Raw genomic sequence first — 17,154 nt, forward strand, 5'->3', positions numbered from 1 at the left:
CGGGGCTGCAGGCGCCCGGCCCGCCCCCGGCGCGGAGGGACAGGCGAGGCCGGGCTTCGCGGTGAAAAGCTCCAAGGACGGAGCCAGGTTTAATGCGGCAGGACGAGCCGACACGCGCGCTACAAAAGGCTGTAAAAAGTGAACCGTCCCCAATAAATTACCCCCCGCCCCCCGGCGCCCAGCCCCGCTCCTGTCCCGTGAGGGGCAGCCCCGCGTCCGCCCCACGCGGGCCAGGCCCGGCTGCTGCGGCCCCCCTCCCCGCAGGGCGGGGTGCTCGCTGGGTGGCACGAGCGGGAGGAGCCGGTGGGGGGGCGGCACGCGGCGGGGCTGGGCCTGGCGCCCCATCTCGGCGATGCGCGGGGCAGGGCGAGGAGCCGGGGCGGCGGCCCTCCCCGCGCCCGCGGGGCCCTGGCAGCGCTGGCTCCCCGGGCCGACGCACCCAGGGCCCTGCAGGAGTGGGGGGTGCGGGTGCCCTGGGACAAGCAAGGCCTGGGCAGCCCCGCAGCAGGGGCCAGAGGCAGCCAGGCCGGGCTGGCACCTGCATGCGTGCGGGGGGCCGCTGTGCCGAGCCCTGGGGCACCTGCTCCCCCAGCCGCTCACCGGGGCCACGACGAGGGCCCTCAGGCCGGCTTCTCAGGACACGGAGTCGTCGCCCACCGGGGCACGGCTCCGAGCAGGGCGCCCAGGACCAGCGTGCGCAGAGTGAGGCCACTGGCGAGACGGGGGTCCCAGGGGAACGGCTCTTCCCAGGGCCCCAGCGGCTCACGGAGGCCTCGGGCCCAACTGCCCCTGGCAGCTGCGCCGCGCTGGCCAGGCCTGGGCGAGGAGCCGTCGGGCCAGCTGCGCTCACCTTGTGCCAGGCTCCAGGGCACCGCCTGGGTCTCAGCGGGCCAGCAGCAGGGCAGGGGCCATGCAAGCCAGCGCGGGGAGAGCATGGCCCCACTCTCTCCCCCTTTAGGCACGGCCCGGGGGGCGCAGTGCCCGCGGCAGAGCGGTGGGCACCGTGCCGGCGGCGTTACGTGCCCAGCGGCAGGAATGTGACGTTGCCCTCAGAGTCCAGGTGCAGCTCCCTGTGGCCCTGGCTGCCCCCGCGGCCCGGCTCCGGGGGGGGCGCTGCCCTCGGGCAGCGAGAGCGTCCTCAGCCCGGGCCCCTGAGGGTCGGAGTTCAAAGCCGGCTCCGCGCTGGGGTGGGGGCAGCCGTGCCCCGGGGGCGACGAGTCCTGCCCGGCGGAGCCGGCCGACAGCAGCTCGGTTTCGGGGGATTCAGAGTCGTCCGTGGGCAGCGCCTTGGAGTTGCTGCCACTGGTGTCCTCCTCGAGCAGGCTCTCCACCTCGTCGGGCTCCGACTCGCCCTCCTCTGCCAGCGTCAGCTCCAGCTCGAACTTGTCTGGGCCGGGCTCCGGTGCCCCAGGCGGGGGCGAGGGGCTGCGGGGGATCATGCTCTGGTACCACTCCCGGTTGTCCTCCAGCGTGTCCAGGATCTCCTGGGCGTCGGGGTGCACCAGGTCGGCCCAGGTCTCCCACAGCGGGTGCGCAATGTAGTCGATGAAGCCCACCTGGGGGAGCGGCACAGCTGGGTCACGGGAGCGGGCCTGCCCGCCTCTCCCAGCCCGCAGATCCCCGCGCTCAGGTCAGTGCCTGCAAACGCCGCCCATGTCTCCAGCTCCTGACGCCCCAGTGCAGCCCTGACCCCGGAGATCTGCCAGGCACAAGGCTCCAGCTGCATGCGGGGCGCAGCTGAGCGGGGAGCGAACCAGGAGCACCGGCCCCAGGCCGGAGTTGGCTCCGCAGCGCAGGAGGGGACGTGCAGGCTCCACGCCCCGCGGGCACAGCGTGCAGAGAGGGGCACTGCTGCCCTGGGTCAGCGAGGACCAGGCCTGGGCAGGCCTGCCCTGCGCTGGCTGGGTGCCCCCTGCCTGCCCAGCCCAGCCCCTCCCAGCCCGTCCAGCCCCCGGGATCCTGCGGGCAGCAGGGCCCGCACGCACCTGGGACTTCTCCACGGAGGCCGTGTGCTTGTCGCACATGGGGCTGATCTCCATGCCCTTCTCCCGCTCCCGGTCGCCCTGGTGGAAGAACTCCACCATGATGCGGTCCGTCCACTGCCGGTACAGCTCCAGCGGCTTCGTGGGGTTGCTCAGGTCCGCGCAGTGCACCATGTTCTGCAGCACCTGGGCGCAGGGGGGGGCTGTACAGGGCCTGGCCCGCCCCCTGCGCCCTCCCCCCCCTACGGCTGCCAGGCTGGAGGAGCACAGCCCTGGGGCTGGGGGTTTCCCCAGAGGGGCCATTACCAGGTGAGGTTGTTCCCCTTGCAAAGGCTGTGGCTGCCAGAGAAGAGCCACACGTGGCCCAGGACGGGGGTGGGGAGCATCTGCTGGGGGGCTTGGGGGCAGGGACTTGGCTGGATAGTCAAGCCCAGGCTCTCCTGCCTGTCTGGGGGGCCGGCTTGGGCTGGGCTCAGGTGCCACCCCACCCCCGGCTCGGTCCAGTGAAGCTCTGCGGTGTCAGCGCCGGCCCCGAGAGGTGCCCGCCAAGGAGGTCCAGTGCTGTGGGCAGCTGACCCCCCAGCCCCGCCTTGCTGCCGGCCACGCCACCCACCTGGATGCGGTCCGAGTAGTTGTCTAGCAGCAGGACGCCCAGGCTGGTCACCTTCTTAGTCTCCACCATGGTCTTCAGATCTGCCAGCAGGTTCATGTGCTTGGACATGTCTGTGGCCAGCACCTGGGTGGGCACAGTGGAGCCACAGCTTAGCGCCAGGCACCAAGGGGCCGGTGTAGCCGGGGAATCGCCCGCCTGCGCGCACCCTGTCCCCTCTTCCAAGGGCTGCCCATGCAGCTCCCACCACCGCAGGGCTTGGAGCAACACGCGTTTGACCCCCAAGGCCGCCAAGCCCTGGCGTGAGCGGGGAGCCAGGGGCAGCAGCAGGGTCAGGGCCATCGCTCTCCCTCCACCCCAGGGACACGAGTGCTGCCGCATCCACCGACCAGGCCAGGACTGCCGGCACACGGGGTCTGGGGCAGTGCAGAGCAGGGGCCGACGCAATCTCGGCGTGGCGCTCTCCGCAGTGCCGGTGGCGTGCGAGTGATGGCGGGGAGGCCTGGGGTGCAGGGCAGGCAGCCAGGGGTGCGGGCCACGCGGGCAGCTCCGCCTGGCCCCTCACCATGTCGATGGCCATCTTGCGCAGCGACTGCCGCTGCTTCTTGCTGAGGTTCTGGAAGATGTCGCAGTTCTCCTCCTGCAGCAGCTTGAAGCCCACGGCCAGGTGGTGGTTCTCCAGGACGGAGGCATCGTTGTACATCAGCGCCAGCTCTGAGTCTGAGGACACGGGGCGGGTGAGTGCAAGGGCCGCTCGGCCTGCAGCTGCCATGGGGCGCAACCGGGTCCCGGAAGCCACAGGACCTGCGGCATGAAGCGCGACGGGACCGGGCTACGGGAGCCACGTGCCTTGGGGCTGCCGCTGGTCCAGGGGTATCGCGTGCCTGACGGGAGGTCGGCGTGTCCGCGCTGGCAGGGCTCTCACAGGGCCTGAGCAGCCGCAGCCCCCAGACACCCCCAACACGGAGCAGAGCGGCCAGGCCCCTCGTGGCACCCTGCCGCGGGGACCCCCATGCGCAGCGACTCCACTGGCCCTGGAATTAACCCTGGCAGTGCCAGGGCTTGGCAGGGCACGAGGGGCAAGCCCCGAGGGTCAGACAGGCCAGACTCACTGGTGTTGATGAGAAACTGGTTGGAGACGCCCGGGTGGTCGACGTCGTGGATGGCGCTGGCGAAGATGGCAGCCATGATCTCCAGGTCCGTGAACACCGCCTGGAGTGGAGGGGCCCGTTCCCTTAGGGGCACGCAGCAGTACGGGGGCCATGTGGGGCCTGGCACTGAGCCCCAGGGGTCTGAGCGGCAGCAGCCCCGATGTGCCCTGGGGCCACGGCCCCCTGGGGGCATGGACCAGTGTGGGGGCCATCACGCGGCCCCTCCATGGGGCCCCACTGCCCCACGCGGCTGACCCGGGCCCTCACCTCCAGTGCTGGCGTGGACAGCAGCACATGGGTGGACTGGGCCACGTCAGCAGCGTGGATGTTGTTGTGATAGGCCACGTCAGCGTGGTAATGGTCCTCCAGGGTCATCATGTAGGTGATGAAGGTGTCGGCCGGGATGCGGAAGGTCTTCATCAGGTCCCGCTCCTGCCGGGGGAAGGCGCTCGAGTGGGATTTGGCGGGCTGGGAGAATGCTCCCAAGGCACCAGTGCAACCCCCCCGCCCCTTAGCCGACCATGGGGCTGTAGCCCAGGAGCCAGCGCCAGGCCGGGGCCACGCAGCATCTCTGCAGGCTGGCGAAGGCTGTGGCTGCTGCTCAGCGAGGAGGGGGCTGCAGGCACAGGAGCCGGGGCACCTGGCAGGCCCTGGCCTGGTGCCTGCGCTGGGCCCACGGGCTCACCTGGAAGATGGTGTACATGATGACCGTGAGCGGGCGGTTCCCCGAGTACTCGGCCACTTTGAACATGTCGAGGCCCCACTTGTTCGCGTCCTCGAGTTCCTGGAGGACACGGAGGCAGCAGGTAGACGAGCCGGGGCCAGGGGCTCCGGGGCGGGTAATGGCCACCCACCTGAAGCCACAGGCCTCGGGCATCCCCACAGCAGCCACCGGCCCGGCAGCGAGGGGAGCGCACGCCGGGCGCCGGGCGGGCCCCACTCACCTTGGCCAGGGGCCCCTCCTGGTCGGTGGTGACGCCGAAGCGCGGGATGCTGGAGCTGCTGAGGCTGGAGCTGTGCATGAGCTTCTTCACACCGCTGATCTGCGACATGGGGCGCTGCGCCTTCTCCGTGTCCTCCCTGGGCGGCGGGGAGGGGATCTCCACCTCATGCTGCTTGTCTGGCGGAGAGGAGGTGGCGGTGAGCGGGAGGCTGCGGCATGGCGCTGGGGGCCTGGCCCAGCCCCACGGGGTGGACGCCGGAGCCTGGCGGGTCTGAGCCGGGGGCGCTCGGGGCTGCGCGCCCGGTGCAGAGCGGGCCCGGGGCGAAGCCCGCAGGCCGCCAACCCAGAGCGGAGGCCCCGGGCCTGGCCCGCGCCGCGGGGCATAGCCAGGGGCGCGCTGCGGCCCGGGCCGGTGGGCAGTCGCGGCTCGTACCGGCCCGGCCGTGGGGGCCGCGTGCCCGCTGCAGCCGGTGGCGCCGGCTCCTTGCCGCCAGCCACCCGCTGCCCGCCGCCGGCGTCCTGCGGAGCCGCGGCCCGAGCGCGGCCGCCCCCCGCGCAGCCCCGCGCGCCCCCCAGCACCGGCAGACACCGGGGATTGACGTCAGAGGAGGCTAATAATATTCCCGCTGCCATGGCAACGGGAGGCGACGTGTGGAGGAATGCTGGTGCTTCCCTGGCACGGATGCTTCGAGGGCCGGATCCCTGCGACCCCGAGCCGGGCGAGCCGGCACGGGGCCCAGGCCGCTCACGGCCCCTGCCGCGCCGCGGGCTCGCCCGGCGCCTGTGGCGGGTGCTGGGGGAAGCCCTCGGGGCAGCTGGAGGGAGGCCGGCGTCCTGGCGGTGCGCTGTGGCCTGCCCTGGCCAGTCCCTGCCTCAGCCTTGCTCTCTGTGCAATGGGGCTATCGCGCGGGCCTTCCCCGGCTCGGCTGCTGCGGGCTGCAGGCCGAGGGGCTCGTCCCCCTCTGGCCCCTTCCTGCTCCCCGGCCTCGCCCCCACTGCCCCTTCCTGGCGGCGCAGCGCCCGAGCCCTGCCGGGCCCCAGCGCGGCGGGCGGGACCGGCGCCGCTCACCCAGGAAGGTGCTGGAGATGTACTCGGAGACCTGGTTCCCCGAGCGGCTGGTCTCCGACAGGTGCGTCAGCTCCCGGTTCAGCATCCTCTTGAACTGCGGGGAGAGCGCAGGGCGTCACGGGCGAGGGCCGAGGCCTGGCTGCGGCGGGCGGGGCGGGCCGGGTCTGCCCCGCGGGCCCGCACGCCTCCGCCGCTTACCTTGATGCCGCTGCGGGACGCGGGGAGCCGGGGGCCCGCGTCGGGCATCTCAGCGCCGGGGGGGGCCCTGCGACCCCCCTGCCCAGGCCGGCACCATCCAGCCGGGCCCGCGCCGGGCAGGGGCTCCCCGCGCGGGGCCCGAGCTGCGGGGCGGCGGGCGGCGCCCGGGGCACGCACCCCGCGCCCGCGGCCGAGGAGCGGCGCAGCCCGCACCGCGCGTCGGCTGCCGCAGCCGCAGGACCGGGCACGGAGCAGCCTTAACCCTTCCCGCGTCGCGTCCCGCGCGCCCGCCGCCGGCTGGGCCCGGCCGGCCCCTCGCTGGGGCAGGGCGTCCTCCGCTCCGCCCGGGGCCCGGGGGCTTGCCCCGCAGCCCCCCCCCGCCCGCAGCCCGGCACGGCACCGGGGCGGCCTAAAGCCTTCCCAGGAGCCCCAAGCGTGCCTCAGTTTCCCCACGGTGGCTGCTACAGGCTGGAGAGCGAGGCTAGGGCGTCTGCCCAGAAATGTGGGTCACCTGCAGGGGGACCCCACGCGTGACAGCGGGAGCCGGGAGCTGGAGCCATCGCCCTTGCCCCCCACCCCGGAGCGCCGGTGGGCTGGCTGCGCTGCTCACCTTGTTGGAGGCCATCTCGCTGACCGAGTGCCGGGTCTGCAGGGTCTCCAGCTGGTCCAAGCACCAGTCCAGCTCCTCCAGCGTCTCCACAGCCAGCTTCTGGTGGGCATCCTCTGTGGGCGGAAGGAGCAGGCAGCTGGAGGAGACTCTGGCGGCCCGTGGCCCGTGTGCCCCCACAGTCTTCGGCCTGGTTTGCTGCACTTCGCCGGCAGCTGCAGGCCACGGCCCCGCGGCCCTCGCTTCCCCACTGTGGGCCAGCCACGCAGGGGGTGCATGCGGCTGGGGGAGGCTGATCGCGCCAGGTGGCCAGGGGACTCGGGGCTCGCTGATCAGAGCCCAACACCAAATGCTGGGTGCAATCGCAGCCGCTTGTGCTGCTGCGGTGACATGTGGCCAGGGGCACGGGAAAGCACAGGACAAGCACCAGGGCAGGACCCGGCCGGGTGCTGGCGTTGCATTGCTACGGGCATCACATACAGCCTGGCGCCACGGGGACGGCACAACGGTGAGACGAGCCCTGGGCCCGGGGCCCCGGCTCCAGCCTGCGCCCCGCACGGCGCTCGCAGCAGGCCCCTCACCAGGCCGCCGCATCTCTGCCGGCACATTTGCTGCTGGCCCCAGCAGCTGCAGATACTGAGACAAGGGGCGCGAGGGCAGAGCCTGGCCAGCAAGCGCTGCTGCCCCGCGCCTCCCCTGAGGGTGCCCCCGGCCTGTGGGGCGGAGGGCAGGCAAAGGGCCTCGCGCGTGCTGGGAAGCCAGGTGCAGTCCAGGGTGGGAGGAAAAGCCAGGACTCTGCTCAGAGGAGCGGGGCCCTGACGGCCAGGCGGCCAGCCTGGGGCCGGGGCAGGCAGCCGGCAGGAGCCCAGGCCGAGGCCGCGGACCTTTGCCAAGCTCCCACTGCCTGCAAGCAGCCTGGACCCTGCGGTGCCGCAGCTCCCGGCCAGCGTGGCTGCCGGCCCCGCTCTAGCTGCAGGCATGCAGTGAGCGGCTGCCCGGATCCACCGGCACAGCCGCGTGAGGCTGGGAGCCATGACCCCGACACCATAACCTGGGAGCAGGGCAGGGACCTCGTGGGACCCGTGCACAGCTGAAAGGGTGCCACACACAGCGCCAAGGCAATGCCGTGCCCAGCCCGCAGCCCCTGCGCAGGCACAATCCCAGGACTCAGCATCGACCTTCTGTGCAGAGCCGCGTGCAGCAACCGCCCATCCCTCTGAGCCCACCCCAGCCCCAGTCCTGGAGCAGGGGGCTGGCAGGGACCTCCTGGAGTCATGCTGGCCAGCCCTGCCCGAGGCGGGATCATCCTGGACGCACCCTGCTTCTGCGGCCCCCGGCCAAGGGCTCAGGGGACTGCATGCCCCCGGTCGCCCAGCTGGCCGCGGGGCTCCATGGGCGCAGCCAGGCCCTCGGACTGGCTGCCCGCACAGGGCCCTGCCCCTGTGCCGGACCAGCCGAGGCAGCAGAAGCAGGGCCAGGGCCCATCCTGCAGCCCAGCTGGATGCTGCTGGGATCCCGCCCGAGCAGGGCGGTCGGCTGGAGACACGGGCCGAGTGTTTTATTAATGGAACATTTGACGTCAATAGGAGACTTTCCATCCGCGCTGCGGCAGAGCAGCGAGGGTCTGGGCGCAGGCAAAACCCGGCACGGATCGGGGAGGCCTGCGCCAATGCCAGGCCACATCCAGGCTAGGGCAGAGCAGGGTGCATTCACTGCCAGGCCTGCAGCTCCCTGGGGAGAGCCAGGATGTGATGGGGCCCAGTGCCAGGCGGTGGCGCGGCCTGGGACACGAGTGACCGGGCTCCATCCCCAGCGCAGAGCACGGCAGGGGCTGCGTGAGTGGTGGGACACAGCGCAGAGGCCACGCAGGGCCCTGGGATGGGTGCAGGCCAGGCTGGGAGGGAGTGGTGGGCTCACGGTGCACGGCCGTGGCTGGGGAGGGGCATCGGCTGGGCATGGAGGCGCAGGCGGGTGGCTCTGTGGTAGCCCAGGTCCTGGCTCCATCAGACAGGGAGAGCTACGGAGGGCTGGACAGGGCCTGCCCTCCCCCAACCAGCTGGGCTGGGCAGGGGCGTCAGGGAGGGTCCCGGAGCCCACCGCTGCGGGGGCACTCACCGGAGAGGCTGGGCTTGCAGGTGGGAGCTGGGTTGTTGCTGGTCGTCCTCCTGCACAACACACGGAGAAGGGGCGCTGAGAGCCCCCGGCACTGACACTTCCCCGGTCCACCCCCCAGCGGACCCAGACCCTGCGCACATCCCTGGCCCCCACCAGTTGGCTGCTTTGGCAGCCTGCGTGTACTGGGAGCCTCCCCAGCAGGACACAGCCCCCAGGAAGGGCCCAGTCTCATGAGCCTCGCGCCCAGTGCACACACTCACTTGTTGGTGACACGGTCCTGCAGGTGTGTCAGCGCGGCCACATTGCTCCTGACGGTGCGCAGGCTGGCCAGGACCTGGGGGAGACCAAGCCGGGCACCTGAGGGCATGTGGGGCAGGGCAGGGCAGGGGGGGCTGAAAGCAGGTGCCTGCAGCCCCGTGTGTGGGGAGACCTGCGGTGGGGCCCGTTGGGGGTGAGGAGGAGCTTGGCCTGGCCCAGCCGGGCGTTCAGACCCAGCTACCCCGGAGCTGCCCAGGCCTCACCCAGAGCCAATGGGAAGAGGCAGCTGCCCCTTCCCAGGAGCTGGCGACCGGGGGCCAGGCCAGCCTGGGGACGCAGGCAGGCCCCACACAGGCCCAGGAGGCCGGCTGGTCCCACCTGGCAGGAGATGCCTGGGGAGGGAAACACGTGCATGCTCCAGGCTCCTACCTGTGCGAAGGGTGTGACGATCATGTCTTCTCCATGCCTGCGGGGACAAGGCAACATGTCAGCCCTGGGTGCTGGGGAAGGGCCTGGAGCCCGCCGGCATTGGCCCAGAGCTCAGTGCCCAGCCGCAGGGGCGCAGGCTGCCCTGGCCCTGGCCTGCTCCACGCACGCGACAAGCCCTGCACGCCCCGGCCCCAGTCCTGGTGCCCCGGGGTGCTCACAGGTCGCTGGCGATGGAGGAGTTGCGGGACATGCTCTTGGGGGAGAGGTCATAGTCGCTGTCTGAGCGGTACAGGAAGGACTCGCGCCGCTGGCTGTGGGGGAAAGGGCCCTGCAGCACGAGTCCCGCGCTGGGGCTGGCCTGGGGGTCCAGCGGGCTCCGCCCGGACGCCAGGCCATTCTCGATGTCGAAGCTGCAAAGGGAGAGATGTGGGGCTCAGAGCAGCTGGCAGGTGCCCCCCCCCCCCACACCCCTGCCCCAGACCCAGCCACACTGCACCCCCTGCACACCTCACCCGCCCTGGCCCGGGTGGGACTTGCCTGGTGCCACAGCAGGGAGGGAAGCGCGTCCTGGGGACTGAGCCCCAGGGCTGGGAGGGGTCAGTGGAGAGCAGCTACCTGAGCTCCTGCCTTTCCCCTGGCTCCAAGGGTGGTGGGTGCCAGCCTGGCACGGTCCCCACCACGGGGCAGTGGTCACCTGCCAGCCGGCTAAAAATAGCCGGTCTCCATCAGACAGCTATTCTTAGCCTGGCAGAGGGCACAACCCCAGGTCTGGCCCAGGGAATGGAGGAACTCGGGCAGGCCCCAGGCCCTGCCTGCGCGCCCTGACCCCCGCTCCGGCCACGGGTGTCTCTGCAGACGCGCCTGGGGCTGTGCTCGGACCTGCCCAGCGCCCGCGCACCCAGGGCCGTCGCCGCCCAGCTGGCTGGGACCAGCAACACCGCCCAGCTGCCTGCAGCCACGCCCGCGGCCTGGGCAGGGGCAGCCGTGCTCCGTGCGGGGCCGGGTCATGGGCCCCTGGAGGTGCCGCTGGGCCCCGGGTGTGGGCGCTGCCCCGCACGGGGCTGCACGCGGGGGCCCGCTCTCCACTGGGACGGCTTTTGGAGCCCCCCCCCGACCTCCACGCGCGTGGCTGCACGCTGCCCGCCCCGCCGGGAGGGCACGAGGCGCGGGAGGGCACTCGCAGCTCCCGCGTGAACCTGCCGGGCCCTGGCTGTGCAGGAGCCCCGGGCCCCGCGTCTGCCCGGCCTGGGGGCAGGAGGCTCCGGCTGGCGTCCACAGGGCCCGCGGGCAGCCCCGCGCCGCCCCGGGCGCCTCCCGGCAGCGCGGGCGGCCGGCCCCGGCCCAGCCCGGGGCGTCCGTTCCCGGCTCCGCGCGGCTGGCTCCGGGACACCCCGCAGCCCGGCTCGCAGCGTGGGAAGGAGGCCGGGGTCACGAGCCCGGCTGCAGCGGCGGGGCGGGCGCCGGAGGCCGGCAGTGGGGAGGGTCGGCGGGCTCCGGACACGCAGCCCCGCGGTCCCGCGCCCACCTCGGCCCCGCCTGGGCTCCGCATCGTGCGCTCCCCCGCGCGACCGGGCGGGACAGGAGGAGCGGGCCCGGCCCGCACACGCGCCTGCTGCGCCCCGCTCCCGCGCCCGCCCCGCACACACGCCTGCTGCGCCCCGCTCCCGCGCCCGCGTGCCCCGCAGCACCTCCCCCGGGAGCCCTGGCCCGGCCCCGCCGCAGGGTGCGGGTGACCCGGCGCTCGCGGGCCGGTGGTGCCGGGCTGGCAAAGGCCCGTCGTGGCCGCTGCCCGCCCCGCGCCGCCCGCGGAGCCGCCAGGGCCAGGCCGAGGAGCTGGGCAGGCCCCGGGGCCCGCGCCGTCGGGTGCCGCAGAGCCGCTCGGCCCCGCCCCGCCCCGCCCCGCGCGGATCCAAGGGGTGCCAAGGGGGTGCGGGAGCAGCACCCCGCACTGGCTGCCCCGCTGCCCCCAGCCCCTGGCAGGGGGCTACCCCGAGCGGGCTGGCACAGCCCGTGTCCCGGACACCCCCGTGACGGCGGCAGAAAGACCACGCGGCCCCGCGGGGCGCGTAGCGGGGCGCGGGGCCGGGGGCGGCGGTGGCCCCGGGGCCGCGGCCGCGTCAAGGCACAAATGTTTTCCGTCCCGGGCTGTTTACTTTCGCGATGGCAGCTGGCGGGGGGAGGGGGTCGCGTCCTCTATAAATAGCCCGTGCTGCCACGCAAAGGTCTCGGCCGACACACGCTGGGGCCCGCGGCGGGGGCCCGCGGGGCAGCCCGGGCCTGCAAACGCGGCGCAGATCTGCCCCGGCCCCGCACGGCCCCGCAGTTACAGGCCGCAGGGAGCCCCGCGCTGCCCTGGGACGCGCTGCGCCGGCCGTGCGGGGCCGGGGCTCTGTGCCCGCGGGGGAAGGTGCCCGGGACCCTCCGGGCCGGCCCCCGGCGCCGCGCCCGCACCGAGGGGAGGCCCGGCGGGCCAGGGCGAGAGCGGGGCGCTGGCGCAGCAGGGCCGTGCTCTGCCGCCCGCCCCGGCCCCAGCTCCTGGCGGCGTCGCCCCCAGCCCCGCAGCCCCGGCCCCCTCCGCCGGGACCCCCGCGCCCCCAGCCCGGCCTCACCAGGGCGGGTGCGCCACGGTGAAGCGCCGCTGCAGGCGGATGCTCTGGTTCATGAGGAGCTTCCTGAAGAGGACCGGCGAGTTGCGGGGCGAGCTGCGGGGCGAGGCCCCCGGGGAGCCGCGCCTGGGGTTCAGCATCGGGGCGCGCCGGCGGGACTGGCCCCGCACCCGGGAGGTCGGCGGAGGAGCGCCCGCCCGGCCCCGCGGTCCGGCCTCTAACTCCGCGCCGGGGGGCGGGGGCGGGGGCGGGTGCGGGGCCGGGGCAGGAAGCGGCTCCCAGGGAAACTTTCCACTCCCCTCCCCGCGGCCTGGGAAGTTAAACAACTGGCCGGCTCCGCAGCGGCTCGCTCGCGGCTCCCCCGCGCCGCGCCGCGCCGCGCTCCCGGGGGCTCTGCGGCAGCCCCTTCCCCCCCCCCCCCGCGGCTCGGGCGCGGGGGACTTCGGACCCTGGGGCGGGGCACGCAGGGCTGGTCCTGGCGCTGGAGCCGGACCGGGTGCGGAGCAGCCAGGCCGCAGCCGCCCGGGGAGGCACCGGCCCCGCAGCCCCGCGGGCAGCGAGACCCGGGCTGCGGGGAGCCCCCGGGGGCGTCGGCGCCGCCCCGGCCCTCCCCGCGGCCGCGGCACCTGCTGCGCCTCGGGCGGCAAGAATAGCCTCCCCTGGCCGGCACCCAGGGAGCGCGCCGAGTCACCGTGGCTGCGGGCGGCGGCGGGCACGGAGCAGCCCGGGCCCGGGCACCCGCCAAGGTCGAGCTGCGGCCGGGCTAAGAATAGCCCCGGCGCGCCGCCGGGTCGGGATTAGCCGGGCGCCGGCGGGGGCAGCGGCCGGGCACAGACCGCCCCGACGGCAGCGCCAGCCCGGGGCCGGGGCCGGGGCCGGGGCCGGGCGGGATGGAGCCGCTCCCTGCTGCGGGGGCACGGGGGCTCGCCCGGCTGCGGGACCAGGGCACCAGGACGCTGAGCTCGGCCTGCGGCGCGGCCCGGGACAGGAGCCGTCGGGGCCGGGCGCCGCGACCCCCGAGGGGCACAGCAGGGCAGCCCCGAGCCAGGCCCCGCCGCCGCCGCCCCGGAGCTCATGGGCCTGGGCGCTTTGCGGGCCCGCGTCTGCCCCGCACCTCGCCTGCCGCCTGCGGGGCACAGGGCCGACCCGCACAGCCTCCGCCGCAACTCGGCGGCGCCGGGACCGCACTGGTAGCCCCCGAGCGCCGCCGCCGGGGCGGACGACACAGCGGCGGCCCCGCCACGAGCGCGCGTGGAGGAGCCGCCCGGGCCCCGCAGCCCCCGGAGGGGGGCTGAGAGCGCCGCCCCCGGCGGAGATCGTCCGCCGGCCCCGCACGGAGCCGCCCACGACGCTCTGCTGCGCCCGCCGCGGCCCCGGACCGGCTCGAGCCCCCGGCAAGGCCGGGCTGCGGGGGGGCCGCCGCGGAGGTGCTCGGCCGGGCGCCGGGCACCCCCCCGCAGCCCGGCCCGCGCCCCCGCCCCCGCCGGGCCCCTTGGAGCAGCGGCGCCGAGGCGAGCCTCGCGGCCCGCGGGCGGCTCTCACCGGCGGGGCAGCGAGCAGGGCCAGGACATCCGCGCCGTCTGGAGCGCGGGCCGGAGCGCGGCGGCCGCGTCGCGGCGGAGCCGGTCCCTCTCGGTGTCCGAGTGGAAGCGCCGCTGGATGCGGATGCGGGTGCGGGTGCGGGGCTGGCGCCACAGGTGCTGCGGGGGCCGCGCCATGCCGCGGGACCGGGCCGGGCCGGCGCTGTCCGCCCGCCGGTGCTGAAGCGGCCGGGAGCGCGGGGCGGCGGAGCCCGGGCCGCGCCGGCACGTTCCCCGCTGCTGCCCCCGGAGCGGCCGGCTCCAGCTGCTCCGCCGCCGCCGCAGCCCGCGCCGCCCCTTATATACGCGGCTCCCGCCCCCGCTCGGAGCCCCAGCCCGGTCCCCGCGTCGCCCGCTCCCCGGCCGCCCGGCACCGCCCCCTCGTCGCCGCGCTGCTCCCCGGGGCTCCGGGAGCCTAGACCGGCAGGGAGCTGGGCCTCGCCCCGGCCGGCCCAGGCTCGACGGCGTGGATGCTGCGGGGCCGGGGCTCTCCTAGCCCCCCCGCCACCCCCCCGCGGCGCCCGGAGCTGGTCTGCCTCCCCGGCGCGACGCGGGGCGGGGGCAGCTCCGGCCCCCCGCCCTGCCCGGGCCGGGGGCGCTGCTGCCTGCAGAGCAGGGCTGGCCGGGCCTCGCCTCCGGGCTGGGCCACGGGGCGCACGGAGCAGCGCCCCCGCCTCCCGGCCCCCGCACGGAGCGGGAGCGGGAGCGGGGGCGGGCAGCCGAGCCAGGGCCATACATCTCCGGGATGACGCTGCGGCGGCGCATACAAAGCAGGCAGGCGGCCCCCGGGCCCGGCGCGCGCCGTGATGGATGCCGCTGCCACCGAGCAGCAGGCGCCGGGCCGGGCGCGACGTGCTCCGCATCGCGCGGGCGGGGGCGGGGGGCGGGGGCGCCGGCCCGGCCGGGCCAGGGGGGCGCGGGGGTCCCGCCCGCCACGCAGGCGCCGGGCCAGGGTCTTACCGCAGGACGCCGAGCTCCCGGCCGCCGCTCGGGCCGCTCTCCTCGATGGTGAACACGACCCGGGCGGCCTCGGGCTCCGGCGCCCGCCCGGCCTCGCCCGGGGCGCCGTGGCGGCAGGCCAGGGGCGGCAGCAGCGGCGTCCCCGAGAAGCGGCGCTTGATGGCGCTGGCGGGGGGCGCCGCCCCGCAGGAGCCCAGCTCGCCGGCGTCGCGGGATCTCTGCGGGCAGAGGCGTCCGGTCAGCGCCAGCCCCAGCGCCCCGGGCGGGGTGAAGCGCGGCCGCCGGGGGGGGGGGGCAGCCCAGGGGCGGCACACGCGGGCGGGCCCGGCGCGGAGCTCTCCGCGGTGCTGCAGCCGCCCCCGGCTCCCCCTGCCCCGGCCCGGCCCGGCCCGGCGGGACGGGACTCCCCTCCTCTCTCCTGGCAGGCGGGGCCGGCGGACACGCGCCCGCGCTCCGCGTGGGGCTGCGGGGCCCGGCTCGTCGGGGCTCCGCCGTCCCCCGACGGCGCCCAGCTGCGCGCCCGGCCCGCCTGCCCCGGCTCGCCAGGCTCCGCAGCCGGGCTACGACAGGGAGCCCCCGGCACCAGGTTCGGGAGGCCCGGCCGTCCCTGAGGCTCCGGGCTGCACCCCCGCCTGCCCGGGGCAAGGGGGCAGGAGCGGGGCGGAGCAGGGCCGCCGGGGTGGGAGCGGGAGGCATCGGCGGGGCGCGGGCGGTCCGAGCCGTGCGGGAGGCCCCTGGCGCGGGGCTGGCGCCGAGGCCGCTCCCAGCCGGGCGGGCGCTGCAGCCGCCGGGCGGCCTGGACGTCCCGAGGCGGGCGGCGGCGGCGGCGGCGAGGGGGCCCGCAGCACCAGCCCGGCCGGGCTGCGCCTCGGGCCCTGCCCGCGGGCACGGGCCGTGGCTAGGGGCGCGCAGCGCTGGGCACCAGGGCCCCGGGTGCGGGAGGCAGCTGCCGCCGCGGCCCCGGCCTGACCCTGCGGGGAGCGGGGCCGCCGCTCGCTCCGGAGACGTCCCTGCCTCTTCCCTTTTTAGGCTGAGGAATGTCCTTCGAGTCGGGCCCCGGGGGGGCTGCGAGGGGCCGGGCCGGGGCGCCGCCGCCCGCGACCACCCGTGCGGGGGGGGCCGGGAAGCGCGGGGAGCCCCCGGCCCCGCCCCGCCCCCGAGGGAGCGTCCCCGGCCGGGGGTCCCGCCCCGCAGCTGCATAGCGGAAAAGTCCTGGAGGGGCCGGAGCTGCGCGGGCAGCGGGACCCGCAATCATTAACCGGCGCTGGGGGATCATTAACCGGCAGCGGCTGCGACTGCGGCTGAGGCCGCTCTTGGCCAAGGCCCCGCGGTGGGGAAAGCTCCTTCCTTCCTCCCTGAGCCGGAGCCGGAGCCGGAGCCGGAGCCGGGGGGAGGGGGCGGCGCCCCGCCCGCCCGCCGGCCCCGGCCTCACGCTCCTGCCCGCACCCCCGCCCGCGCCCGCGCTCACCTCCATGCTCAGGAAGGACACGGCCGTCCGGCTCCGCCGCATCCTGCCCCCCGCGCCCGCCACTGTGGCTCCGTCCCTGCAAGGGAGAGCGGAGCGGGGTCAGGGCCCAGCCCCGGCCGGCCCCAGGCTGCCCCGCCTGACCCCGCGGCCCGGCCCGGCCGCACAGCCAGGGCCTGAGGCGCCAGCCCCGGGCCGGCTCTGGGCACAAGGCAGCGCCGGGACGGCCCCCGCCCGCCCAGCGCCGCTTCCGGCACCCGGAGACGCCCTGGGGTGGCTCCTGCCGCTGTCCCGTGACCCCGAGCCGTCCGGGGCCGCGGAGAGGAGCCGTGTGCTGCGCCCCCGCCGGGCTCCGTCCCTGCCACCGCCAGGCCTGGGCGTCCGCCGCGACTCGGGACCCCGCTCCCCCTCGGGCCCGAGCAGCCGGGAGCAACGGCCCTCGGCCTCCCGCGAGAGCCCCGCACCGCGGTGCCGCCTCCAGCCCGGGCCCCGCAGGAAGACGCCGCGGGCTGCGGCCGGCGGGGCACGCTCCGGGGCCGCGCTCCCGCTGCCGGTCCCGGGTCCCGGGGGCCAGGCGCCCCAGACTTACCGCGAGCAGCCGGGCGCCCGCGGGCAGGGGCAGCGGGAGCGCGCCCTGCTCCCTTGCTGGCCGCGGGGCTCTGGCAGCCCGCAGGGACCCGCACCCTTCCCCTCGCGGGCCCGCACGCCTCTGCCCTCCCGTGTGGGGCCGGCGCTGGCTCTCGCTTCCGCGTGTTTCCCCGCCTGCTCTGCCCGGAGCCCTGGCACGGCCGGGCGGGGCGAGGCGAGGCGGGGCGCGGCAGTGGTTACACTGGAAAAGCCGCGGGATAAGCCGCGCCGAGGTAGCGCGCCGCTCCCCGCAGCCCCCCGCACTCGGGCTCCCACCTCCTCGGCCCCGGGAAGCGTCTCCCGGGCGGCCGCCGCGGGGGTGGCCGGGCGCGGAGACGCACCTGCGGGGGGGCAGGCGAGGCGGGTGCGCCCCGAGTGCAGCGAGGGGACCGTGGAGCCCCGAGGACCCCGCAGCAGAGGGTGCGCCCCGCACCGGCGCCCGTGGTGCGGGGGCGGCCCCGGGCTGGAGAGCCGGGGGAGCCGCTCACCCCGCAGCACTCGCGCCCCAGCAGCTGCTCGCTCCGCGGTTCACCGCGCTGCGCCGCCGGCTGCAG

General features: G+C 76.2%; 1 protein-coding gene across 6 annotated transcripts; it reads right to left on the bottom strand.

Annotated features, from left to right (window-relative positions):
* Positions 1-55: 55 nt before the first annotated feature.
* On the bottom strand, positions 56-17,011 carry PDE4C (phosphodiesterase 4C). Of its 6 annotated transcripts, none has more exons than XM_090026952.1 (17): positions 16,942-17,011; positions 15,977-16,052; positions 14,509-14,726; positions 9,581-9,772; positions 9,363-9,399; positions 8,936-9,009; positions 8,676-8,725; positions 6,564-6,676; positions 5,756-5,849; positions 4,688-4,863; positions 4,429-4,527; positions 4,011-4,175; positions 3,705-3,804; positions 3,158-3,312; positions 2,596-2,718; positions 1,986-2,168; positions 56-1,556 (listed from the first exon to the last, which is right to left on the bottom strand). In XM_090026952.1, the coding sequence occupies exons 2-17, from the start codon at positions 16,016-16,018 to the stop codon at positions 1,050-1,052; spliced, it is 2,328 nt and encodes a 775-aa protein (XP_089883078.1). In that variant the 5' UTR covers positions 16,019-16,052; positions 16,942-17,011; the 3' UTR covers positions 56-1,049. The 6 variants fall into 6 exon arrangements, with proteins under 6 accessions (XP_089883078.1, XP_089883077.1, XP_089883082.1 ...); XM_090026951.1 differs by lacking the exon at positions 16,942-17,011 and adding an exon at positions 16,563-16,692; XM_090026956.1 differs by lacking the exon at positions 16,942-17,011 and having other exon boundaries at positions 56-1,118; positions 1,150-1,556.
* Positions 17,012-17,154: the final 143 nt, after the last annotated feature.

Source organism: Crocodylus siamensis, chromosome 14, assembly GCF_052110815.1.
Source record: "Crocodylus siamensis isolate JL-2025a chromosome 14, ASM5211081v1, whole genome shotgun sequence".
NCBI classification, from domain to species: domain Eukaryota; kingdom Metazoa; phylum Chordata; order Crocodylia; family Crocodylidae; genus Crocodylus; species Crocodylus siamensis.